Source organism: Anabrus simplex, chromosome 2 (assembly GCF_040414725.1).
Source record: "Anabrus simplex isolate iqAnaSimp1 chromosome 2, ASM4041472v1, whole genome shotgun sequence".
NCBI lineage: Eukaryota > Metazoa > Arthropoda > Insecta > Orthoptera > Tettigoniidae > Anabrus > Anabrus simplex.
In genome coordinates, this window is record NC_090266.1 from 868,857,003 (window position 1) to 868,884,762 (window position 27,760).

Consider the following 27,760-nt stretch of genomic DNA (forward strand, 5'->3'; position numbering starts at 1 on the left):
CTAGTCGCCCGATGTACCTGCGCGCGCATACGGAACATCACTCGAGCTTGTGCTCTCCACCCACATATTTCATTACTTGTTGGTGGTAGAGTGAATATTTTACTCTTTCATGTGCATTACCATACTGTGATAGTTCTTTTAATGAACATGGAAACATCAAATAAACTAGCACAACAAATGAAGGAGATTGCAAAACTATTTGAAAGTCGAATACTGGTGGTGGTCGTGGTGGTGGTGGTGGTGGTGGTGGTGGTGGTGGTGGTGGTGGTGGTGGTGGTGGTGGTGGTGTGATATATTGTGTGCCAAACGCACTTAAAATTCCCTGCAAGGAATCGAACCCAAGCTTCACAGACCTTTCAGCCAAGGAACTAGACAATGTTGTAATAAAACTGTCTGATAAAATTATTTACGCAGGTAAGATGACTAAATGGTTAGCGTGCTGGCCTTTGGTCATAGAGGTCACGGGTTCGATTCCCGGCAGGGTCGGGAATATTAACCATCATTGCATATCAATCTAGAACAGTACCACATCTTCATCACGGACGTTGTTAGTGCATTCATGTACTTGATTTCTATATTGCTCTTGGTCAATTGTATGAAGGGCGTCGGATATTTTCCAATTGCTGTAATCACGCCGGTATGCATCCGACGGCACCCAAACATCACAAAACATCCAAAATGTCATATCCGTGAGTGAAATGCTGTGCGATAAGACCTAAAAATTAGCATTAGTAATAACCATGTAATATAGAAAATATATTTATTCATGTGATTACACTAAATTATCATCTAACTATCCGCAAAACTTTCCTTATGGATAATTTCCATTGCACTGTACTTGTACTTTCTCAAGTCATCTACTTCTTACGGCTGTGAGTTAGTTACTACAGAAATGTAGTGAGCCCAGTAATGGGGATAATGTCTTCAAGTTTCGTTCAGTGGGAATATTATGAACTGAGTGAGAAAGACGTGCCTATATCCCACTGACAATACACAGGGTCTATTCTCGAACGATTTAACAAATTAGTGCCTAAGAATATCTGCAGTCCCTAGCCGTGGTGAATGTTTAGGGACACAGTTTCAAACACTCCTTCTTCGTTACTTTCACCATAAGGAATGTCATAACAACACGTGAGGTCAATGTTTCCAGTTTCCAGTCATTCGACTGGGTCAGGAATGGAATGAATGAAGCCCCTATCTAGCGGCGGGGATAGGAATTGTGACGACTGCCGAAGCCTGACGCACTCCTCTGGGGCTATGATTAATGAATGACAGGTGAAATGAAATGATACTGGAGTGTGTTGCTGGAATGAAATATGACAGGGAAAACCGGAGTACGCATAAAAAACCTGTCCAGCCTTCACATGGAGTGGGCGGGATTTGAACCACGGAACCCAGCGATGAGAGGCCGGCGCGCTGCCACCTGAGCCACGGAGGCTCTATTTACAATTTGAATTTTTTCATTTTTATTCCTCTGAAAACCATTAAAATGGCGTCTTTTTATGAAAATATCTTCAAGCTATAATACCTTAATTTACAACATTGCAGGTGTTCAAACCGATGAACTCGATAATGTTGCAAGAGATGCAATAAATTATGAAAATGTGTTCCCGAAGGTACCTTTAAGCGATCAACTGAAGAGAACAATCATTATAAATAAGTATCCGGCTCCATGGCTAAATGGTTAGCAAGCTGGCTTTTGATCCGAGGGGTTTCGGGTTGATTCCCGGTCGGGTTGGGAATTTTATCTTTCATTGGTTAATTCCTCCATTTCGGAGGCGGGCTAATGGTGCTATCATCTTCATCATTCTCACACACGTGCAGGTCGCCTCTGGCGCGTCAACTTGAAAGATCTGCACCAGGCCTCTCCAGAGGCCACGCATAATAATAATAATAATAATAATAATAATAATAATAATAATAATAATAATAATAATAATAATAATAATAGTAATAATAATAATTAATAATAATATAATTACATATCCTACTAAGTAATTTTGTTACTAAATAATCTTCTTAGTAGGAAATGTCGACTAGCCCGCTCTAACGCAATGTACTGGGAGTAACATAAATTCTAGGGGTTCTGATGGGCCGAACCCCTAATCTTTATGCAAACCTCATAGAATTACCGTCGTGCGAGTAGACTCTACTTATTACTCGGCTCAGTAAGTTTGCATTCTAACCTATTACTACATAAACATCCGGGCCCTAATCACAAGAAACTAACGTACCATCGCACGGCAAGTCTCCTGTGTGCTAACTGTAGCATGTGACCGGAATATTTCTCCCTAACACATATTACCAATTTTCTAACAGTAAAAACTTGAAAATACCTAAGACTGAGATTTATAGTACACATTCAGTAGCTCCTCAGTGACATGTTCTGGCGAGGACGCTAAAACATTGCAACCACCACCACCACCACCACCACCACCACCACCACCACCACCACCACCACCACCACCAAGCTTTATTCTCAGGTTTTCTGCACCATAGTAACGATTCTGTGTGGGAAACGATACAGAAAGGAACGTGATTATAGCGGGTGATCTCAATTTACCAAATGTCAATTGGGAAGGCAATACGAGCGACAGGAAGCATGACCAACACATGGCAAATAAGTTAATCTAGGAAGGACAGCTGAATCAGAAAGTGATGGAACCAATTAGAGGGAAGGATATTCTGGACACGATGCAGGTAAAACCAGATGAGCACGAAGTAATAAATAAATGGTATTAGTGATCAGGAAGCTGTTTGTGTCGTAGTTAAACATAAATGCGACTGAAGGGAAGGTTGTAAATGCAGGGCTATTAGCCAGTACCATATAGCTGATAAGACAGGCACGAGAGAGGTTTTTAAAAGTAATTATGATCGGTGGAAAATGGTCACTGAAACTGTAAACAGACCGTAAAATTGGTTTAAAGCAATTGTTGAGGAATGTGAAAACAGCTTTGTGCCTTTAAAGGTAAAGGTCCACTATATTATAACAGGGAAGTAACTGACTAAAAAGAGGTGCAGGTTGGAAAGAAATAGACTTAGAAATGATTGTAGAAGAAGGGAGAAATTGAAGGAACTTACTAGGATATTGAATATAACAAAGAAGTTAGTTAAGGATAAAATGATGGCAGGCATAACTGACAGTCACACAAATTATAGTGAAATATGGAAAGATATGTATACGTACTTCAAGGTAGAAACAGGTTCCAAGAAGGACATTTCAGGAATCATTAATGAATAAGGGGAGTGTGTATGTGAGGATCTACAGAAAGCAGAAGTATTCAGTCAGAAGTGTGTAACGATTGTTGGTTACCAGGATAATGACCAGACAGAGGAGGTGACTAAAACTAACGAAGTATTGATATTTACCTAGGATAACAAAGATATTTACAATAAGATGCAAAGTTGAAAATTAGAAAAGCACTTGGAGTTGATAAGATTTATGGGATATATTAAAGACAATGGGTTGGGCTATAGTTCCATATCTGAAGTGCTTATTTGATTACTGTTTGCATAAACGAGCTATACCAAATGGATGGAGTGTTGCTATAGTAGCCTCTGTGTATAAAGGAAAGGGTAATAAACAAAGCAGAAACCTACAGACCAGTCAGTTTGACATGTGTTGCATGCAATCTTTGACAAAGCAATTTTCTGATTATATTAGACACATTTGCGAAATTAATGACTGGTATGATGGAAGGTAGCTGGGATTTCGGAAAAGTTATTCTACTGAAGCTCAACGTGTAGGTTTCCAGCAAGATATAGCAGATAATTTAGATTTAGGTCAAATGGACTGTATCGCGATTGACCTATCTAAGGCGTTTGATAGGGTTGATCATGGGAAACTACTGACAAGAATGAGTGCATTTGGTGAATGAATGGGTGGCTATATTTCCAGAGAACAGAACTCAGAAAATTAGAGTAGGTTAAGCATTATCTAATCCTGCAATTATTAAGAGGGGAGTTCCAAGGCAGTACTATTGAACCTTTATGCGTTCTTATATACTCGTGTCCATAAATTATATGAATAAAGAGCTGGATTCAGATGTAAGGCTTTTTTCTGATGATGTTATACTGCATATAGTAACAAAAAGGAATAGTCTTCTCAGTTTTAATTACTGCGTTGGTGGGGCGAAAATTTCTTACATCGAACACTGTAAGTACCTAGGTGTCAATAAAAGGAAAGATCTTAATTTGAGTAATAACAATTGTAAAGAAAGGTTAGAGATCTCTCCATATGGTTAAGTGGGTATTTAAGGGTTATAGTAAGGATCTAAACGAGAGGGTATGTAAGTCTCTTGTAAGACCCCAATAAGCGTATTGTTCCAGCGCATGGGACCCTCACTAGGATTACTAGATTCGAGAACTGGAAAAAATCCAAAGAAAATCCGCTCCTTTTGTTCTGGGAGATTTCCGAATAAAATAGTAGCGTTACGAAAATGTTGCAAAATTTGGGGTGGGAAGACTTGGGAGAAAGGAGAGGAGGTGCTCGACTGAACTTGAGTGTTCTGAACTGTCAGTGAAGAGATGGCGTGGAATGACATTAGTAGACGAATAAGTTTGAGTGGTATTTTTATAAATACGACAAATCACAACATGAAGATAAATTTGGAATTCAAGAGGACAAATTGGAGAAAATATTCGTTTACAGGAAGAGGAGTTAGGGACTGGAATAATTTACCAAGGAATATTTCCGGTAAATTTCTAAATCCTTTGGAATTATTTAAGAAAAATTTAGGTAAACAACGGATAGGTGTCACCTGGGGGACTGCCCTAAATGAGATCAGTAGTGACTGACTGATTGATCGATCGATTGATTGATTGATTCTGCTTCGAGGTAGTTTCCGTAAGAATGATGATATAAATCAGTGATGTAGGGTGACCTAAATCGGAACACCCTTATACTGTCATTAACACAATGTACGAGTATTTGGCTACAACCAGCAATTCGAACGAGGACGTTTAACCATTCAGTAGTTCCGAAAAGCGGTTTACTGTACTTAGATAACAGGAAACAGAAACAGAATTAAGCCTTTCACTTTTAAGGTCTGAAGGGGAATATCTTTTTCAGGAGAAGTTTAACGATCTAGCCCGTTTATAATAATATATTTGGTTCGAAATCCTATCCTTGGTCACTGCAAACTATAGAGTAAGAAATTACACAAGTTTGCGTGAATTCCTGTCCATTTCCTTATACTCCTCGTCTCGGCAATACTGATTATAAAAGAGGCACTGAAGTATTTTACTCTGACATGAATTCATATCTAGTAACGAGTACCGCAAACTAAATATGGAAAAGAAGAGGACGCACGTCAGCGACCCTAATTTCTGGGAAACAAATCCTATACCCATCAAGGGTCATCATACAATCATATGAAATACAGATTCATGGATTGGCATTACATACACCGAAGAAGCATACCAAAAGAAAAACCATGATAGATGACAACATTAAAAAAGTACATAAGTGAAAAAACACTTCGAAAACGTATATCTCTACTCACATTCTCATGTTTGAACCTGGTAAGTATTTTTATTTCTCTTAATGTCCTTTGACAATAGGTCTGGTGTTCAAATGGTGAGATTTTCTTGATAGCCACTTTCGTCTTTGTCACATTATCATAAGCAGAACTGCAAAGAAACAACACATATTATGAACTCTAGAAAAATACGACAAATACAAACAAAAATGTCTGTCATCACGTCACCCTCAATTAAAATATATTTGCTACGTACATCACGGAGATACACTGAAGAAAATGGAAATTGCAACACCCAAAAGGAGTGGTGCTACATTGCTGCAATTGAACATTCAAGACGAGTGTTCACTTGTGATTCGATGATTACACTATCAGGTCCCTCTGGACAGAAATCAATACAGGATGTGCCCACCACGAGCGGCAATTCATTGATGAATTCGTCGAGGCATGGAGTCAATAAGGCCCTGGATCGCTTCCTGAGGAATTGTGGCCCATGCTTGCTGCACTGCACGGGTCAGTTGTTCCAGAGTTGTGGGTGGCTGAGGACGGTTGGCCAGTTGTCGACCCATCATGCCCCACACATGCTAAATAGGACTGAGGTCCGGGGATCTGGCGGGCCACTGTAAGGTTGTGATGTCGTGGAGAGCTTCTCTGGAGATGCGTGCAGTGTGAACCCGGGAATTGTCCTGCTGAAACATCCCATTAGTAATGTTCGCCATCATAGGGACAACCACTGGATTGAGTACCCTATCAACGTACTGTCGAGCAGTCATAGTGCCCTCAACAAGCACTAATTGTGATTTCACATTAAAGCCAATAGCTCCCCAGACCATAATGCTTGGTGTTGGCCCTCGACAATAAGATCTTGGCGGCCCCTTTCCCCGGTACGTCGGCGCACACAATTCCGGCGATCACTGCGGTCAAGACAGAAGCACGATTCATCACTAAAGACGACCCTATGCCATTCGTCGACCCACGTCGATCTTTCTCGACACCAGGCCAGCCTTACACGTCGCTGTTGTGGGTTCAATGGAACACCTTCTGCAGGGACACGGGCTCGTACGCCAGCTGCACGCAGGTGATTACCAACTGTTTGTTGTGTAACGTGGGGTGCCACAGCTGCTCGAATTTGCGCTGCTGTTGCATGGGGTTCCATCCGGGCCATCTGAATGATGCAGCGATCCTCTCTCACAGTTGTCTGTCGCGCTGGGCCTGTGCCAGGTATCTTCATTTGACCACTGCTACCATACACGTTGTACCGTAGATGCCTGTCGGCCAACACGTGCAGCGACAGTCCTTAGCGATAATCCAGCCTCACACGGCCCAATTATCCGAGCCCTCTCAAACGGCGACAGTTGTTGATAGCGTGCTCTTCTCTGTCGTCGGGGCATGTTTGACGGGGAACACTTCACTGCACAGACTGCAAGTCAACTACGCTACACCAGAGTCCGTATAATGGAGTTGATTCCTCCGCGACCAATCACGTGGGGAGACCTGTAGCAACGGAGACCTGTAGCAACAATCCAATGGTTCTGAAACTTTGATCGTTGACATGCCTACATGGCATCGTTCCATATCTTGAAAATCAACACAAACGACCAATGCCTTCATGGTGTTGCAATTTACATTTTACACTTAACATACAATTCTCTTTATACTTATTGAACACACAGATGATATAAGGGAATTGTCACTCAGAAACACTGCTCGCACATACTTCTCCAAATAATATTAGTTCGAAAACCACGATTATATGAATGCGACTTCTTAAATGAAATGCTCTTTTTTCTTTTTTTTGCTAGTGGCTTGACGTCGCACCGACAGAGATAGGTCTTATGGCGACGATGGGATAGGAAAGGCCTAGGAGTTGGAAGGAAGCGGCCGTGGCCTTAATTAAGGTACATCCCCAGCATTTGCCTGGTGTGAAAATGGGGAACCACGGAATACCATCTTCAGGGCTGCCGGCAGTGGGATTCGAACCCACTATCTCCCGGATGCAAGCTCACAGCTGCGCGCCCCTAACCGCCTGGCCAACTCGTCCGGTTACTCTTCAATAGTTTACAACAATCAACAACGCTTTTTGATAGAAAAATAACAATAAATGCTCAAGGGATAGGGGGGGGGGGATTTTGTCTGCCAATACACCGTAACACGCAAGACTAGAATGTCATCTGAGAGTATGCTGACCTTTACACAGTGTGATTCAGCAGCTCCTTCCAATATCGTTTGCTGCAGCCCAACTAACATGCACATGGTTATAGGAGTGCTATTCCCCTGCAGCCGTACTATATGGTACTAATGTTCAGTGAGCACATTTTGTACATGATTCTGAACCCTAGCGAAATGTTATACCATACGTTCGCAAAATATGACAACTTGAAATCATGTAGCAACGTCCTTTTCCATGTAACTTTGTTACTGTGTCGTGCCTCTTGACCGATTGTTACGAAGAGGGAAATCCATGCATAAAACTAGGTAACAGTGCAGTAATTAATGTCTTAAAACACCGAACTGGATGACGTACGTACCCTGTTCTCGTCGTACTACCAGCATGTTTCCAGCAATGTAGCGGAACGGATGCGGTGCGACAGACGGTCCATCAAGTACGATGGGGAGGGAATGTTTGGTGTGGAATCTTGGGGGATCGCCTGATTGGACATTATTTCTTTGAGGGTAGATGGATGGGCCCACGCTACCTACACTTTCTGCGTCAGGAACTCCCACTGTCGCTGGAGGATGTGCCCTTGCGCAATCGTTTGACGATGTGGTTGCAGCAAGATGGAGCTCCACCACATTCGACGGAATGTGCCAGCGGCGGTTCGAATCCTGCATCGTTCAAATATTTTTGCATCGGTATGATGTTTGAATACATAAACATAGGCCCACGTTTGCCACATTCAACAGTAGAATGACACTGCTATTCATCTTGTGCCCTGCGCATACTCCGCTGGTTAGGGCCTGAATGTACTGTAATCTCTGCTGCTATTCGGCATGTTTTCCATAGAGGAATACGTTGATATGCTCATTTATCGGGAAACAAGGCAAAAAGCGTGCGAGGCACTACGTCTGTACCAAGAACGGTATCTCGACAGGCGACACCCGGCTGCTGCGAAATTCCGCCGTGTTGAAAGACGCCTAAGGACAACAGGCGTGATTTCCAACCAGCCACCAGTCTGCGATAGGCCCGTTACATCGGGTGAAACAGAAGAGCCTGTTCTGGATGCAGCTCGTAATAATTCACACATCAGTACAAGGGCGACTGCACGACAGGTGAAAACCAGCCAGCCATCCGTCTGGCGAAAACTGTATGAACATAAATTTCACCGATACTATCTTGAGCCACACCAAGAGCTCCATGGGCGGGATTTCGAAGCTCGAATGGAGTTCTGTCGGTGGCGATTAGGCAGGCTGGACAATGATGCAGCATTCGTATCGTATATTTTGTTTTCTCGGAACAATCGCGCTTCCTCAATAATGGGAACGTCAATCACCACAACATGCACTATTGGAGTCCGGACAATCCTCACTGGGTGCGACAGGCGGCCCATCAAGTACGATGGGGAGGGAATGTTTGGTTTGGAATCTTGGGGGATCGCCTGATTGGACCTTATTTCTTCGAGGGTAGTTGGATGGGCCCACGCTACCTACACTTTCTGCGTCAGGAACTCCCAATGTCGCTGGAGAATGTGCCCTTGCGCAATCGTTTGACGATGTGGTTGCAGCAAGATGGAGCGCCACCACATTCGACTGTGCCCGTTCGTAACCATCTGAACGAGGAACTGCCAGGGAAATGGATAGGACGAAGAGGCCCTGTTTCTTGGCCCGCCAGATCACCGGATTTAACGCAGTTAAGACTTCTTCTTGTGGGGACATTTTAAGTACGTCGTTTATACTCAAGCGCCGGAAAACCCCGACCAGCTCCGGGAACTCATCACGGACGCTTGCCGAACAATTACACCTGGAATTCTTCAGCGCGCAAGTCGATCTACTGGACACCGGGTCCGAATATGCAGAAACCGAAACGGTCATCACATCGAGCATTTGCTGCGGTAAAACATCGTCAAGGCAGTTGTGTTCCTATTATCTCCGGCCTGTATGTGCCCGGCCTGCTAACTAATCGGCCCTTCTTAGGGCAACAGACACATTCATTCACACACAACTGCCATGAAAGCGGGTACTGAACGTACATTGGGTGCGGTACGTATTAAAGAAATATTTCAAAATTTTGTAATCGCCCCGGACTCGAATCTCTCACCTGACATGCAAGCCCGGTCAGCCATGCCTTTACCAACTACACTACGGTTCCGTACGGCATCCTGGACAGCTTAGAGCTAGTATTAGGTTTACTGCGGTCACAATATCAATCTAGTGTTTCACCGGGTTGTCAGGTTCATGTGATCTAGAAGGCACACACATGTCTTCAAGTGTTCAATACGGGTATAACATTACGGCGTCCTATCATGGTGAGACGGTAAATACCAAGATATCCGGTTGTGCTGTCTGAGTATACCGGCAGTGCAGATGTTTTCAGGACGGAATTAATATTGTCGGTTGCATAAAACTACATTGGAAGGGGTGGCTGAATCATGCTGTATACTAGGGACCAGATTAAAGTGCTTGTATATCTTACGACTATGATCGTACTGTTTTTGTTAAGTAAATTAGGATTCGGGAGATATTAGGTTCGAATCCCACTGTCGGCAGCCCTGAAGATGGTTTTCACACAAGGCGAATGCTGGGGCTGTACCTTAATTAAGGCCACGGCCGCTTCCTTCCCACTCCTAGCCCTTTCCTGTCCCATCGTCGCCAAAGACCTATCTGTGTCGGTGCGACGTAAAGCAACTAGCAAGAAAAAGTAAATTAGGTTTTTAATTATTAAACCTACGGTACTTCTTTTGCACGACTCAGACCGAAAGGGAAATTACTATGATTTTTCGAAAGCAAGCAAGCTTATAATTTTGTGTGACTTGATATCGTAATCGTAGCCACGGGATCTTCAGTTTTATGTGGAACTCTAACCACAAGCACGTGAATTTTCATTTCAAACATCCTACGTGCACTGATCGGGATTCGAACTAAAGGCGCCTTGGTGAGAAGCCAGAGGCTATATAATTTGGCTAGCATGTTCCACTCGGATATTTTAACATATGCAGTATCTTTTCAGGCACTAGAACTGACTCGATTGCTCCGTAGTGTAATACGCTGTATACCGTGAGCACTGGCTATTCTTAGGGTAACCGGACGTACTCTTTTAAGAGTACATATACTTCTTTTGGGGAGTCTATTTCTGTATTCTCGCCTTTCTTAGTGGCGTTCTCTTCTTTATTTTTCTCTTACACTAAATATCTTAAACATTCAATTAAATATCTTAAAATTAAAGGAATGTACGGTGCAGAATGTTAAATCAATCACAACGTTGTTAGTAAAGTCAGTATAGTGACCAACAGCGAACCATTCATATTGCAGCTAATTTCACTGCTTACTGACCACATTCATTTAAATACTAGTAAATAAGTAATGCTATTGGTTTTACGTCTTACTAACTACTTTTACGGTTTTCGGAGACGCCGAGGTGCCGGAACGGGTACGATGCGCATTGGTATCACCCAAATATCACTATAAAATTTGTCACAAATGGAACATAATAATTGCTTTTACACATATCAAGTGAAAAATCAGCGGCAAATTAAGAAATACCGTCGTTATTTGAGAAACATGAAAACATACTTAAGGCTTGTAGACAGGACTGGTTTATGTCGTACTCCGCTGCTGGTGCCGTCTTTTGTTACTTTCTTCAGGTCCAGGGCTAGCACCGTGGAATGGGAGTGCTATGTCTGTAGATTGTCATTATCTTTGTCCATATGACTAGAGCGGCCAGTTCAAACAGCAAAATGGTGGTCAACAGAAAAATAGCATGATCCCACGGTCCGCAGCAATCTCCAAGCTGTGGGAATACACCGACCCCGAACAGCTAGAAAGAGGCTCTAACGCCAGAATATCAGTAGGCATGAGTTGTCTTCGTTCGCGGATACCTGGCACGTGGCCCACATATTATGATATACCCAGTGTATAATCTTGTATTCCTTACTCTTCAATAAGCATAATATACCTTTTCCAAAGTCTGAACTGCCACCTTTAATTGCAAAACATTACTGATTTAAAACTTATCTAAAGTCCCGAGGGTATCTTACTCAATCTTAGATCCAGATCCAAATAATTAGTCAGTCCCGATATTATAAACATCCAGGGGCGTGATTAACACATGGCTTAGCTGCTGGCACCTGGACTGCTTAAGCGTCGTGGCCTTCGGTTCAGAGACCTCTAGGTTCGACTCCCGGCCGGTCGATTTATTTTAACGACATTTGTTTAATTCCTCTGGCTCGGCGACTGGGTATTTTCTCAATACACATCTCTTCATATACTAACAATACAACGCATTGCTAACCACCACAGAAAAGCAAAAGTTGGGGTTGGCGAAAGGAAGGGCATCCAACCGTAAAATGGCCAAATCCACATGAGCGTCACGACTCCATCAGTGTGTGGGAAAATACTAATTACAAATAATTACAATAATTACAAAGGCTTATCAGATACTTCGCATACATACGAGGAGTGGGTACAATGACAAACATGGCCCGTGCCCATGATACGAGTCACTAGTAACAAATGTTTCTCCTCAAATCTTATCATTTTATCAATACACGTAATTTTCACTTGAAGGTGTCAAATTCATTGTGATGGGGACAATAAATGACGACTTATTTACTCGCATGATCTTTCAATAACATAACCAATAAACAGACCACACTAAGCCCTCTATATCAAACTTGTTTCAGTTTATTATAAATATTTGAAGTAGAATACAATGTGCTGAAACTACTATTCGATGTACGCTTTGAAAAGCAGTGTAACAGAAGAGAGCTCTATAGCGCAGAAACCTGCACAAAAGGGATGAGTAGGCAGTGAGGTGTACAAAGTTTCCATCCGATGGAACAGAATCATTCCCCAGTTGACTGCACTAATTCTTCTGGCCCTCCTATATCCATGATAAGTAACAGAAAAGTTTAACAAACTGCAGTACAAGAGTTCTCGGAGAGTTGTGAAATGAAAATAAATAGTAACAATTCTTCATACTGCAACGTCAAATAAGCAAAAACAATAATATACTGTATGTAACCAAAGCGAATACTTGAAATGGTAGTTGTCAATGGCAGATGAGGAGCTTCATCTTACATTCAAACAACAGGGTAGTTAATACTGAGAAGACATGCACAAGTCCTATACAGGGTGAATCATTCAAAATTTGCGCCCCAAGTATTTCTGAAATGGAAGATGTTATTGATGTGCTGTTTTCACAGAAATGAAGAGTAACCAAGAGCTTTAAATTGTAGCCCATACAGTACACAGATTTTAATAATTATTAGAGTGCGTATTTATTTTAGAATGTTCAATTTTCTCAACTGGCGGATGATACACGTGTGGAGAAAGGCCAATACTGAATGGGAGCCCATGTGTATAATAGGATAATCAATCAATCAATCAATCAATCAATCAATCAATCAATCAATCAAACATCACATATATACATTTAGGGCCGTCGTCCAAGTGGCAGATTGTTTATCAATTATTTACCTAGCCTTTTCTTAACTGATATCTAAGAAGGAAGTTAGAAATTTATGGAACATGTCCCTTGGTAAATTACAGTAATTCCTCTTCCTATATACAAATATTTGCTCCAATTTGTCCTCTTGAATTCCAAATTTATCTTCGTTAACCGAGCAAGGGGCTCTGTGATTTGGGTCACGTAGCTATCAGCTTGCATTCGCGAGATAGTGGGTTCGAACCGACTGTCGGCAGCCCTGAAGATGGTTTTCCGTGGTTTCCCATTGTCACACCAGGCTGTACCTTAATAAATTAAGCCCACGGCCGTTTCCTTCCCAATCCTATCCCTTCCCTATCCCATCGTCACCATAAGACCTATCTGTGTCGGTGCGACGTAAAGCAGATTGTAAAAAAAAATTCGTTCAAACTTATTCGTTCACTAATGTCATTTCACGCCAACTCTCCACTGACTTACTCCTAAGTCTTCCCAGCCCAATGTTTACAACTTTTTGTAACACTTTTGTCGGAAATCATCCAGAACAAATCGTGCTGCTTTCCTTTCCATCATTCCCATTTCTCGAATCAAGTAATCCTGGTGAGGCTCTCATACACAGGAACCATACTCTAATTGGGGTCTTACCAGTGACTTACACACAAGGGTCAGCAGAAAAATTAGAATTTTTTAAGGTCGTAATACCGAGGAAAAGTTGCAAACTGGGGAGAATAAAAGGGAGTGAACAAGAAATAAATAGGTTTATATCTTCCGATAGCGCATGTGCTTTAAAGTTTGCCGAAATTTGGAAAAAAATACGATAATTGTTAACATTTTTAAATTAGCCACTTCCTGGATGTAATAGCTCAAATTCTTATGTATTAGGACCACAGAACACAATGTTCAAATATTATTTAAATCCATCAACATCTTCCGGTTGCACACTGCCTTCAAAGTTAATGAAATTTTTAAAAAAGTAGATCACAGCTCAAGAAGACAAAAATATTAATAACTTGCATGTTTTTCGTTTTCTTTATTGAATACAAGCTTAAATGATTAAAAACAAATTATTCCAGACCAATAGTAATATTTATAAACAGATTTTTATTGAGAAAACAAAGTTTCTTTACAAGTTGTTTTACGTTGCGTCTTATGGTGACGATGGAATAGGAAAGGGCTAGAGGTGGGAAGGAAGCGGCCGTGGCCTTAATTAAGGTACAGTCCCAGCATTTGCCTGGTATGAAAATGGGGAAACCACGGAAAATCATCTTCAGGGCTGCCGACAGTGGGGCTCGAACCCACTATCTCCCGATTACAGGATACTGGCCGCACTTAGCAACTGCAGCTATCGAGCTCGGTAAAACAACAACTGAACATCTCTGTTTTCACTCATTCTGAACTGAAATTACTTTGAAATCTGAATTAATGACGAAGTTAGGCATGGTTGACCTTGACAGCAGACTCATTCTCATAACACCATCCCTAGACTCAGCTCCGCAAACTTTTCCTGAGGCTTCTGTAACGAGATTCGCACATCGTCCAACTACCTGTGTGTGAACTTTGAAAATTTCGAATGTTATATCCCAATTAGGGACTGAGTCACATTGAATATGTAATTTAATCCCATCGTCATTGGTATCTTTTAATAATGGGGGAGAAGATAAATCACAGTCCATCCAGTTAATTATTTCAAGGTGGTCTTGAGCCTCAAACTTGAGTTTTGGCGGCAAGAATGTTCTCAAAGTTTTTTTTTATATCTAACTCTCTCGCCTTTAGAATTCGCCGAAGTCCGAGGTCTCTTACATGTTTTGTATTATCTTGTGACATGGCTAACATTGAATGCTTTGGGTGAGCGAAAAAGCCATTTCGTTCGATCTTAAGTGTCGACAGTATTACGTAAATTTTCAGGCAGGTACCTTGAATATTGTACTGATTGGTACGCAAGTTTTGGTCCCTCTGTAAAATATGTAATTGTTTTTATACTAAACCACATTGACATGTACTGTATGACTTTAAAATAAATACAAGTATTTCCTGAAGTTCAGGTGTGGGACTTGATCCACTTAAGTACAATCTGACTGTTCGATCTGCTGTCGTCAACCTGACAAGGGACCAGGATCTCGTACAACCAAATCCTCTTTACAGTTTCCCGACTTTATTGCCATTGTAATATCGAGTAGATATTGTTGATCCTTACTTACAAGGGGGCATTCCCTACTCGTCACCACCGATTTCGCTCAAATTTATAGATCATGCAGGGCTTTGCTAGAAATGAAAGTTCCCGAAGTTCGAACTCCAGATGGCCAAGCGTATAGAAAATAAAAATAAAAATACAAATGCTGACGCGGCTCTCGCGCCGTATAAGCCACTTACGTTAGAGCACACGCCGAGCAGTTGTTAGCGTAGCGGTAAGAGCTCGGACTGGTAAGTCGATGGTCGAGGGTTCGACTCCCCGTGTGGAGACTGGTTTTTTCTGTCAACTTTTATGTTATTCATTTTCCACTTACGCAAAGAGGTGAATAATTCATTTTTTTATTTATACGCAAAAGGCATAGAGAAGGTAAAAATTGGGATTTCATTGTCAGACTTTTTTCTACCTGCGCCAAGAATCTATTGTTTATGTACATCCGCCAGGAGCAACCTTCACTTGTCAGGTGAAAACGAATCTTACAGCGAAACGACTATTCACGTTTATGGCACATTCCCCAAGGAGGGGAGATAGCCAAGAAAGGAGAAAAATGAAGAATTTCTGTTTGAACACGTCGGGAAAATTCGCAACTCCAAATTTTCTACAATTGTGCACTCATTATTTTTTTTCTTTTTGCTAGTGGCTTTACGTCGCACCGACACAGATAAGTCTTTTCGCGACGGTGGGAGAGGAAGGGCCTAGAAGTTGGAAGGAAGCGGCCGTGGTCTTAATTTAGGTACAGCCCCAGCATTTGCCTGGTGTGAAAATGGAAAACCGCTGAAAAACATCTTCAGGGCTGCCGACAGTGGGATTCGAACCCACTATCTCCCGGATGCAAGCTCACAGCCGCGCGCTCCTAACCACACGGCCAACTCGCTCGGTCATTACAAAAATGACGTCCTATATGCCTTTTGCATATAAATAAAATAAATTCAAATAAAAGAATAATATAAAAATTGAGAAAAATATTCTCCACACGGGGAGTCGAACCCACGACCAATGAACTACTAGCCCGAGCTCTTACCGCTACGCCAACTACTGCTCGGCGTGTGCACTAACGTAAGTGGTTTATACGGTGCGAGAGCCGCGTCAACATTTGTATTTTTATTTTCTATACGCTTGGCCATCTGAAGTTTCCACTTTGGGTACTTTCATTTCTAGCCAAGCCCTGCATGTTCTATACATTTGAGCGAAATCGGTGGTGACGAGTAGGGAATGCCCCCTTGTTAGTATACTTCAGTCTATTGTGGGGATCTGGAAGACAATCACTGGACATTTTTTCGCAGTCACTTAGCTTTTCACCAACTGGCCCTCTCAAAGATTTTGGACCCGTTGATTTACCGTCTAGGTATTGAATGGCAGTTCACTGAAACAGAAAAGGCAAACTGCTGATTGAAACGTTTTCCCCAATGTATTTCGATTCGATGAATCAGACCGTTTTTCCAACCTTTATTAGACTAACAGCACTGCCACCACATTCTAATTTTTCACGAGAAATACCACAACCAGACAGATAAGAAATAATAGAAGTCAGAATATCTTCAGAACTTCCAGAAGCTGGAGTAACATGGGTGATGTAGATTGGACCAGGTTCTTTTATTAGCGAGTAATGCTCTTCCAATGTTATTCTCGGAACCTTTTCGAATGAGCTAGATTTACCACTAAAGTATCGTCCTTCCTCTCAACGAAATATAGATCTTGTAGTGGAAATTCGTCAGATTTACTACACAATTCAGCCCTAACTTTTTGTTTCTCTTCTTATTTTGCTTTTGTCTATAACATGGGAGACGTCAGAATCGGTTATTAATCCAACAGCGAGCAAAACACTTGATACGATTGCAGCGGTAGCACGATCAGAAACTCCATAACGATCGCAGTTGATTTTAGCTGAATTCTCGTCTGCAAATTATTAGACGAAACCTTTTTTGATACTTGAAAATCTTGATCGCTGGAAGGATATTGGTCTTCATCATCAGTTTCGACTATAATTACATTTGAATGAGAGCACGACGGTTTTAGATCATATTCAGATTCATCATCCAAAGTTAAATGGCTGTCACGGGATCTACTTTCCAATGATTCATTACGTTTCTTTGTTTCAAACACGTCTATCCCTCCATGTTTTCCTATTCCGTGTACTCGTAATTAGTAAACAAATCTTAGCTCAATAGCAGATATTTTTTATTTTGCACAATCACTGTTGACAGTAGTATATCACTTACATAAATCAGGGTTTTGTTAAAAATGCAGTTAACAACAATTGGGCATTTGCAAGCTGCTGCGTCAAAAAGCAATGATCATGTTTGCTTAAACTCGTCAATTTTCTGCTAAAACGAATCTTTCTTTTTATCCCGTGTATATAATTTTTGGTAGGCTGTAATATTTATCAAGCAATGCATTTACAAGTTGAGTTGTACGATTGACTTTTTTTTTTTTACAATTTGCTTTATGTCGCACCGACACAGATAGGTCTTATGGCAACGATAGGATAGGCCCAGAAGTGAGAAGGAAGCGGCCGTGGCCTTAATTAAGCTACAGCCTCAGTATTTTCTTGGCGTGAAAATGGAAAACCACGGAAAACCATCTTCAGGGCTGCCGACAGTGGGGTTCGAACCCACTATCTCCCGGATGCAAGTTCACAGCTGTGCGGCCCTAACCGCACGACCAACCCGCTCGGTCTCTTATCTGTAACCGTTGGGATAGATGCTCTCTGGTACACACCAATTATTTTGTCAGCCACTGTTCTGGCAACTTGTGAAAAAACTGACGCTTTTATTGTTAAGCGCCAAGTCATATCTATCCTGTGAACAACACCGACTCATGTCCTCACCAGTAGGAAGCTTGTTTGATGAAATATGCTCCAAATATAGGGCAATCAAATACCTGTATTTTGATGATTTCCTTAGGTACAGCCATAGTATATCTCTGTTAAGTCACAAAGTTACACAAAAATATCATAACATAAAACCAATATTGAAATAAATGTAAATACAACAAAATAAATTAACTCGAAGAGTAAATGAAATACACATAAAACATGAGGAATAAGTGCAGACAGATAGAACAATGGCGCGGCGCGGAGGTGAGAGTGGAAGGTGGGCGGACCGTCGGGGTTGTCCGGCTCCATGTCTAAATGGTCAGCGTGCTGGCCATTGGTCACAGGGGGCTGGGTGTATGTGTCGTCTTCATCATCATTTCATCCTCATCACGGGCGTCAATCCAAAAGATCTGCACCTGGCGAGCCAAACTTGTTCTCGGACACTCCCGGCACTAAAAGCGATACGCCATTTCATTTCCGTCGGGTTCTTCGACCCGAGCAAGTTACGACGAGCGGGATAAGTTTTGAGATTTGACAGCTGCTGCGTGAGCGGAAGACCTTAACCGATTTGAACCAGTATTTTTTATAAATCATTATCAGTTCGAGTACGAGTCGACTACGGATTTAAATATTGACAGGTAAGATAGAAAATTATCGCAAAAATATACATTTATCCCAATTTCGGAAAATTTTAGAGTATATACGCGACCAGAAGACATGAACCGATTTTATTTCTTTATTTACCCTTTTCATTCTCCCCAATTCGCAACTTTTCCTCGGTAAGGGTACTGTGAAACGTCGGAGTGGAGAGCTACTGGTGTCGGACTGTCTGAGTTCTGGTGGAGTTGGATATCTTGTATCTGTAGATGACAATATGGATAGGTTTAATTATGAGAAGATCTTGCAAAATAATTTCAAGAGGAGTGTTGAGAAATTGGACTTAAGGAACAACTACTACATCAAACAACAGAATGATAACAACTATACGATAGAGAATGTTCGGTTATGGATAGAGCACAATACATCACACACATTAAAATCCCCACCGCAATCACTAAACCGAATCTTGCTGAAGAGAATCTTATCGAATCCATACGGAATGGGCTACCGCGGTTTCCCATTTTCACGCCGGCAAATGTTGGGACTGTAATTAGGCCACGACCACTACCTTTTCAATCCTAGCCCTTTCCCATCCTTCCGTCACCGGAAACCTTCGATGTGTTAGTGTAACGTTAAACAAGTAGCACATATCGAACGAAATTGAAGAAGTGCGAGAACGCACCCCATAAGGTCTAAAGCACATCTGAAGGGTAGTCTTCTGCAAGAACGGGAAAATTTCAGGTCGGAAGTAATAATGAAGTACGTCCACTTAATGCCCAACATATATATTCTTCGGTTATCACAAGAAAAAGAACGCATAACAAATAATGAGTTACATGAAATGCTGATGTTCCAATACTTTTGTCAAGTTGAAATAGGTCACTTTAATATGTTGAGTATGGTTTCAGGGATTCATGAATAAAAGTATGGTTTCTTGTATTACACGAATTATTAGTATACTAACCGACACACCCGGGCGAGTTGGCCGTGCGGTTAGGGTCGCGCAGCTGTGAGTTTGCATTCAGGAGATAGTGGGCTCGAACCTCACTGTCGGCAGCCTCGAAGATGGTTTTCCGTGGTTTCCCCATTTTCACACCAGGCAAATGCTGGGGCTGTACCTTGATTAAGGCCACAGCCGCTTCCTTCCCACTCCTAGGCCTTTCCTGTCCCATCGTCACCATATACCTATCTGTGTAGGTGCGACGTAAAGCAAATAGAAAAAACTAACCGACTCCTTAGCTGAACGGTCTGCGTAGCGCGGCTTTCGATTCTGTCGGGCCGAGGATTTTAGCCGCATTTGATTAATTCCTCTGGCTCGGGGACTATATATTTGTGTTCGTCTTAATAGAGGAAGAATACCAAATACGGAATACCTTTTTATTTTAATAAAAATGACGAACTCTTTTTCGATATTTTAAAATTCTAAATCCATGTTACATTGCTACAATCTGTAGGCCTACTTTCCAACAAACAATGATTAATATTTATTATACTAGCAAGATACCCGTGCTTCACTACGGCTTTAAAATGAAAGTTATTATTCAAAGTTTTACATTCTGGAGAGTCCACTGTCAGCTGAGCCTGTAAAATACGTCCCTAGTTCGTACGTCAAACGGTTTCTGGGGAATGATTATTTATTTTATAATATACCACTCACTTGAGCATCGTACAGAAGAATGTGAATGTTTAAAACCATATCTGATTTAACATCTAGGACGTAAAGGCGACCAACATGTGAAATTTTGATTTTCATACATCGAACAGTAATGGAGGAATGAATACTTTTTAAGGGGTGAATGTTTTGAAATATTCATTAACATCTAGGATATAGAAGACCACCCTTCATAAAAAAGTTATGTTCGTGCCTGACATGGTTTCTGAAGAATGGATATTGCGTATCTAGAAATAGAAATATACTTATTTAAAGTTAATTACAAGTGCGACCAGTGGTCCTTTTGGCTATAACTAATTGCCACTTTAACTGAAATGTATCAATTAATATACAAAATATAATAAAAAGAATTTTAAAAAAGCCTAAGGTACATTTTCCTATTGTGTTTTTGAGAGTCAACTACCATCTAAACCTCTTAGGAGAGAAATGTTTTGAAGTATATGGTATTTTACACCTAGGCCATAAAAGAAGACCCTTCTCGTAAAATTACATTTTTGTACGCCGAACGGTAACCTCATTTGACACTTTAGCGGTGAAACGTTTAAAAATACTTATTTCACACCTAAGATTTAAAATATATACCGCTATTTGGAATTCTGTCTTCTAAGTTAAACCGTTTCGGAGGAAGGAATTAATATATTTGTTTTCGAATCTTAACCCCCATTTAAGTCTGAGGGGTTGAATTTGTTTCAAACCTTCTGTTATTTAACACCTAGGATATCATTCAACAATTTAACTTCGTAATTCAAACGGTTTCATATAAATATGTATTTTTGCCATCGTTCCTCATCCCCCAGTCAAAATAGCGGTGTATTGTTTTAAGTCCACTTCTTATTTGTATCCTCATAAAAAGAATTCAACTCCTTTTGCACCCACCTTAAGTTGATTCCCTCTCCCGCCCCCCTCCCAACAAAAAATGCGGTTTCTTTATTTTTAAAGGAGATTAAAAATACCAATTTTCACGTCTGTAATATCTTCAGATTTTGAGATACCAGTATCCTAATGAAAATAATTCAACACCTCTTTCAATCCTTTCTACCCCCCTCCAAGTGATTTTTTTCTGAAATCAAAAAAGTATGTGTTACTTTATCTTTAAAAGAGATTAACACTAGCAATTTTTGCGTCTGTAACATATTCCGTTTTTGAGATATACTTATCTTAAAAATTCACCCCCTTTGTCAGTCCTGTTCACGCTTAATTAGGTTTTCCAAAAACAAAACAATATGTGTTTCTTTATTTTTAAAGAAGATTCCAAATAAAACTTTTCATGACTGTAATATCTTCAGTTTTTGAGATATATGTATCCTCAAAAAGGTATTCAACCACTTTTCCACCTTTTTCACCCACTTTACAGGATTTTTCCGAAAACAAAAATAATATACGTGTTTCCGCATTTTTAAAGGAGATTCCAAATACCAAATTTCACGTCTATAGCATCTTCAGTATTTGTTGTATAAGTATCCCCATCAAAAGAATTCAACTAAGTTCACTTCTCTTTACCCATCCCCCCCCCTTAAGTGGATTTTCCGAAAACAAAACAAAAATTGTGTTTCTTTATTTTTAAAGGAAACTTCAAATACCAATTTTCATGTCTGTAACATCTTCAGTTTGAGATATAAGTATCCACATAAAAATAATTCAACCCCTCTTTCAGTCCTTTTCACCCCCCCTCACTGAGTACCTGTTCCGAAAACAAACAATTACGTGTTACTTTTACATTTTTTAAAGATTTAAATTACCAATTTTCACGTCTGTAACGTGTTACGTTTTAGAGATATACTCATCTTACGAATTCACCCCCTTTGTCACTCCTGTTCACCACTCTTTAAGCACCGAGCTCGATAGCTGCAGTCGCTTAAGTGCGGCCAGTATCCGGTATTCGGGAGACAGTAGGTTCGAACCCCTCTGTCGGCAGCCCTGAAACTGGTTTTTTCCGTGGTTTCCCATTTTCACACCAGGCAAATGCTGAGGCTGTATCTTAATTAAGGCCACGGCCGCTTCCTTCCCACTCCCAGCCCTTTCCTATCCCATCGTCGCCATAAGACCTATCTGTGTCGGTGCGACGTAAAGCAACTAGCAAAAAAACTCTTTAAGCAGATTTTTCAAAAACAAAAAATACGTGTTTCTTTATTTTTAAAGGAGATTCCAAATACCAATTTTCATGACTGTAACGTCTTTAGTTTTTGAGATATAAATATCCACTAAAAGGTATTCAACCGGTTTTTCACCTTTTTTCACCCCCGTTAACAGGATTTTCCGAAAACACCTGTTTTTTTAAAGGTGTTTCTAAATACCAATTTTCATGTCTTTAAACTGTTCAGTTTTCGAGATATATATAAACTCATTTTAAAAATTCACCCCCCTTTTTTTCCTTAGCGACGGAATATCCAAATATCCTTCCTTAGTGAGCACCAACATTGTAATATGAATGTATCCCCAAAATTTCATTTCTTTGTGTCCAGTAGATTTGGCTCGGCGATGATGAATCAGTCAGTTAGTCAGTCAGTCAGTCAGTCAGAATAAGTTATTTTACATATATAGATTTTTAAATTACAAAACATAATGGAACTGCACTTTTCTTGTTCTGAAAACAGTGTTCCGAATATGGAATACTATCATTCTATTCCTAGGCCTCTTCTTTTAATTGAAGTTCATAATCTACATGTTTTAAATAAAACTCTCACGAACAGAGTTTACAATAATAGACCTTTATTTGCAATATTCACTCACAAATATGTCACCTTCTGCATTTGAACACTCGGTATGACTCCAAGCACTGAATCCATTTCTGACCTTTTTTTAAATCTACGGGATACTTGCAGTCACGGCAAAAGCATGTAGCATATTCATCACTCGGATTCACTTTTCCTTGTTCCTCTATATCAACATCAGAAGATTAATCCCCCATGTTGATTCATTCTTCATCCACTGTTCTTTCTCTTTTTTCTTCTTTTTTTTCGCGTAGGCTTAGGTTTACTCAAACCACTGCACGAATGTTGGCTGAGTTCTTGAATGTCTTCTCTTGCCACAGTTGGAAGGACCGGGCGAGTTAGCCGTGCAGTTAGGGGTGCGCAGCTGTGAGCTCGCATCCGGGAGATAGTGGGTTCGAACCCCACTGTCGGCAGCCCTGAAGATGGTTTTCCGTGGTTTACCATTTTCACACCAGGCAAATTCTGGGGCTGTGCCTTAATTAAGACCACGGACGCTTCCTTCCCATTCCTAGGCATTTCCTGTCCCATCGTCGCCATAAGACCTATCTGTGTCGGTGCGACGTAAAGCAAAAAAAAAAAGTTGAAAAGAGTTGAAAGGAAGCGGCCGTGGCCTTAATTAAGGTGGTGTGAAAATGAGAAATCATAGAAAACCATCTTCAGAGCTGGCGACTGTGGTATTCGAACCCACTATCTCCCGGATGCAAGGTCACAGCCGCTCTCTCCGAACCGCACGGCCAACTCGCACGGTGCGGCACCACATACAGGCAACGAAAACCTATGGTGTTCCTCACATAGTGGGTACTAATCACAGGCAACGCAGACCCACGGTGGCGCTCATATAGTGGTACTAATCACAGACAACGCCCAGACCCGTGGTTTTTCTCACATAATGGTACTAACTACAGGCAACGTAAGCCCGTCGTGTTCCACATGTCGTGGTACCAATCACGGGTAGTGTAAAACCTATCCTGATTCACACTCTGTTGTTACTAACCACAAACCTATTGTGTACCTAACATAGTGGTACCATTCACAAGTAAAAGCGACCTATGGTGTTTCCCGCGTGATGGTACTAATTACAAGTAGTCTAATAGTTCTAATTCGATCATCCCTTTGTCGCCCCATTTAGTCGCCTCTTACGACAGGCAGGGGATACCGTGCGTGTATTATTCGTTTGCGTCCCCTGCCCACAGGAGGTTGTGTGTTTGGTCCGCGAGAGCTATTTTATTTCGCTCAAGTCCACCGCCAAGCCTGTTAGGACCCCGCTATCCGCCACCTGGGACGAGCTACGTGGAAGTATCACCTCTCGTCCTGCTACGCCAGCGTAGTAGATTCGTGTTTTATGCTTTTAAAGGCACTCTGCAAATCTAGAGCCCAAGAGCTTTCGTCTGAATGCGTTATGATGTCAATCGTTTCAGCTGCTCTCTCAAACTCGCGGTAACAAAAATCAGCCTAGTTTTATTAAATACATAGATTCCTGAAAATGCGCGAGTGAAGCCGCGAACAAAAGCTAGTAGAACATATAATACACAGTTCAAAAAATTAGGGGAACATGTTTCTGAACGTATACCATGCTCCACAAAACAATACCTCACACCCAGGTATATTAAAAACTAAAACTTTATTATCTACCATTGAAGTAACGGTATACAAAATAACATACATGGATTCGCGTTTATTTTCAGAACACAATCGGAAATGTCCAAATAGGGGCGAAAACAAAGTGACAACAGTCCTCCAGGGTGGACTTTTATCACAGTTGGAGAGCTTCAGTATGGTAAATGTCCTCCACCACGAGCATTTATCACAGCTTGACACCTACGTGGCATGCTGTGTATAAGTCGACGGAGGTCACGTTGCGGTATCAGGTCCCATTCTTCAATGAGAGCCTGTTCGAGGTCTTGGAGAGTCTGTGGAGGAACAGGACGCCCACGAACCCTTCTGTCAAGCCTATCCCACACATGCTCGATGGGATTAAGGTCGGGACTCACTACTGGCCATTCCATCTCTTGAATGTCCAGTTCTCGCAAGACAACTCTGGTGATGCGCGCTACATGAGCCCTGGCATTGTCGTGCATGAGTACGAATTCAGGGCCAAAACCGTATGCAGCAATCAACACATGCTGTAGCAGTATCTGCCACAGCGGTAAGATTACCACGGACGACGACAAGATCTGTACGGCCATCAATAATGATGCCACCCCACAACATCACAGAACCTTGTACGAATCGGTCGCCTTCCTGGACAACATTTGGCATGTACTCCTCACCACGGCGTCTCCATACTCGTTGACGTCCATCACGCTGTGTCAGGGGAAGCCTGGACTCGTCTGTGAACAACACAGGTCTCCATTGGCGAAGTTGCTAATTGACGTGGGTACGGGCAAACAGAAGGCGAGCTGCGCGATGTTGCTGTGTTAAACGAGGCAGTCGAACAGGACGTCTGGGTCGTAAAAACACTTCTCTTAACCTGTTCCCTACTATCTGGTCAAACACCGTGACTCCAGTGACTCTCTTGAGGTCTTGTTGCAGTTTTCTGGCAGTTACTGAACGACGCCGCAACGCACAGATTGTCAGATATCGGTCATCCTGTGGTGTTGTCATGCGTCCACGACCTTGTCCAACCCTCCTTGTGAACTGGCCTGTCTCACTGTAGCGATTCCACAAGCGTTGAATAACTGACGGAGAGACATTGAGATCCACAGCAACACGACGAAAAGTCCATCATTCCTAGATCAAAGTGGCGGCCCTTGCGACTTGAACATCATTAAGATGCCTCATGGGATGTGCTGATTGATGTACAATGAGCTCAAATGACCGCAGCAGTCTGTGTACCTCACAACGACACACGGACGCACCGCTATTCACTTTCTTTTGAGGGGTCACCTGACAGTTTAATGCATGGCTACGCCTACAGATGGAGTATAACTTCGATCTGACATACCCTGAGTAGCTAAGGTCTCAAGGTATGCTGTACGACCATTGGAACCCCATCTACCATATTAACGTTCACATCCCAGACGTTACAAAACATGTTCCCCTAAAATTTTGAACTGTGTATTTAAAGTTTTGCATGGTAGGATATAATTAAATATGCGTTGTACTTTATGAAGTTGATATTCGTACAGAAAAAGGAAAAAAAAAACCAAATGAATCAAAGTCAACTAAAAATGTTTCTATTAATTCGAAGAGTAAATTTTAGCTTTACCTACAGCCAGGCAATGCCGTGCACAGAGGGGCAGTTACGGGGGTTTAACCCCCTCCCCCAAAATAAAAATGAACTTGACAAATTTAAAAAGAGCTACCCTACGCGTTTTGAAATCCAATAAATTACAACTATTATAAAAACAAGCATTTGCAAAATAAAACAATTGAATTTGACCTATAAAAACTGTGCCGTCTTTAAACATGCCTCTATTAATATACTGTAGTTTACTAAATTTACTGAAAATATGAATGAAAAATTTAAATTTTGGTGAGATATATGGACTGTTTGTTTTTAATGTTCTTAATAAATGTTGCACCATAATTCAATTATATTCACTCCATACCAAGTTATTCATTCTAAAATGTTTTACTTGGGCTTTTTATTGGCGTCCTAAAAATACAGAAAAAAGGAGAACAAAGTGTCGAATGAAATCATGTATCGAATGAAATGAACAAGAAGGAACAGACAATATGACGAAGATAATGGGAGGTCAGTGTGAGAAGAGGGAGAAAAGAAAGAGGACACAAGGACAAACATGAAAACATGTTCATATCCCTCTATACATAACTTGTCTTAATGAAGTGTTCAAATAGCCTACATATCAATCTGAATTGAAATAACCGATTCGTTTTTTTTTTAACAAAATAAACAGTTTCAGGTTTTAGTCTCAAATTTTACAGGGTCCAACTAGATTTCATCCTGAACCGTTTTCGCGGATTAATGTTTATAAATAAAATTAATTATTTTTGAACAGTTCATGGTGATCACTAAAACTTATTTCATCATTTCGAATTTCCCTTAGAGTAATTGCATTTGAAGTGTACAGGGAAAGAAGGGGCTCATTGCATTTTTTGGAAATATCGCGGTCCTCGGTCCTCACTCCATCTGTTGGGTTTCATTTGAACTCTCTAGCGACTAACTTCGGCTGTAAAAGAAGGAGCTCCCTGCAGAGATGTGAGCTGAAGAAAAAAAAGCATACAGGGAAAGAAAGGGCTCATCGATATATCTGCAGAGGAAGAAGGAGCTCACCGTATTCTTCCCGCGCTCAGTGTACGAGCAGCAGGAGGTTAGCTACGCAGTGTTGTTTGTGTGTGCGTGGGGACAAGTGGTTGTTGACTACTGTGTTTCTTAACTGTGCGTCTGTTGTATGGATAAGTGAGACATTATGGAACCGAGAACAAAGAAATATAATTCGTATGGTAGACTGCCTGTAGCTAATAAAAAGCTAAAACTGCAGTCCCATGAAATGGGGAATGACTGTAATTGCAAGCACCACTGTTTTCGGACTGTTCCGGAAGAAACAAGATCTTACAATCTTTCAATCTTCTTGAATCACACGATGAACAGAATATGTACCTCTTTGGATTAATTTCTGTTCTACCTGTAAACAGACCTGCAACTAGTGAATCTGCTGTACATTACGGTACAACATACAAGCACAAGGTTCGCGGTGCAGTTAGGGAAGACGACACGGAAGCTGTGAAAGAAT

General features: G+C 41.3%; 1 protein-coding gene across 2 annotated transcripts in view; it reads right to left on the reverse strand.

Annotated features, from left to right (window-relative positions):
- LOC136864524 (mitogen-activated protein kinase 1) overlaps positions 1–27,760 on the reverse strand; it is a 244,055-nt gene that overhangs the window by 110,706 nt on the left and 105,589 nt on the right. For both annotated transcript variants that reach the window (XR_010859326.2, XM_067141611.2), the window contains exon 2: positions 5,505–5,631. Coding sequence is in view for 1 of the 2 variants with exons in the window: in XM_067141611.2 (XP_066997712.1) it covers positions 5,505–5,631 (127 nt within the window). In the remaining variant the exon portion in view is untranslated. The remainder of the gene's footprint in view (positions 1–5,504; positions 5,632–27,760) is intronic.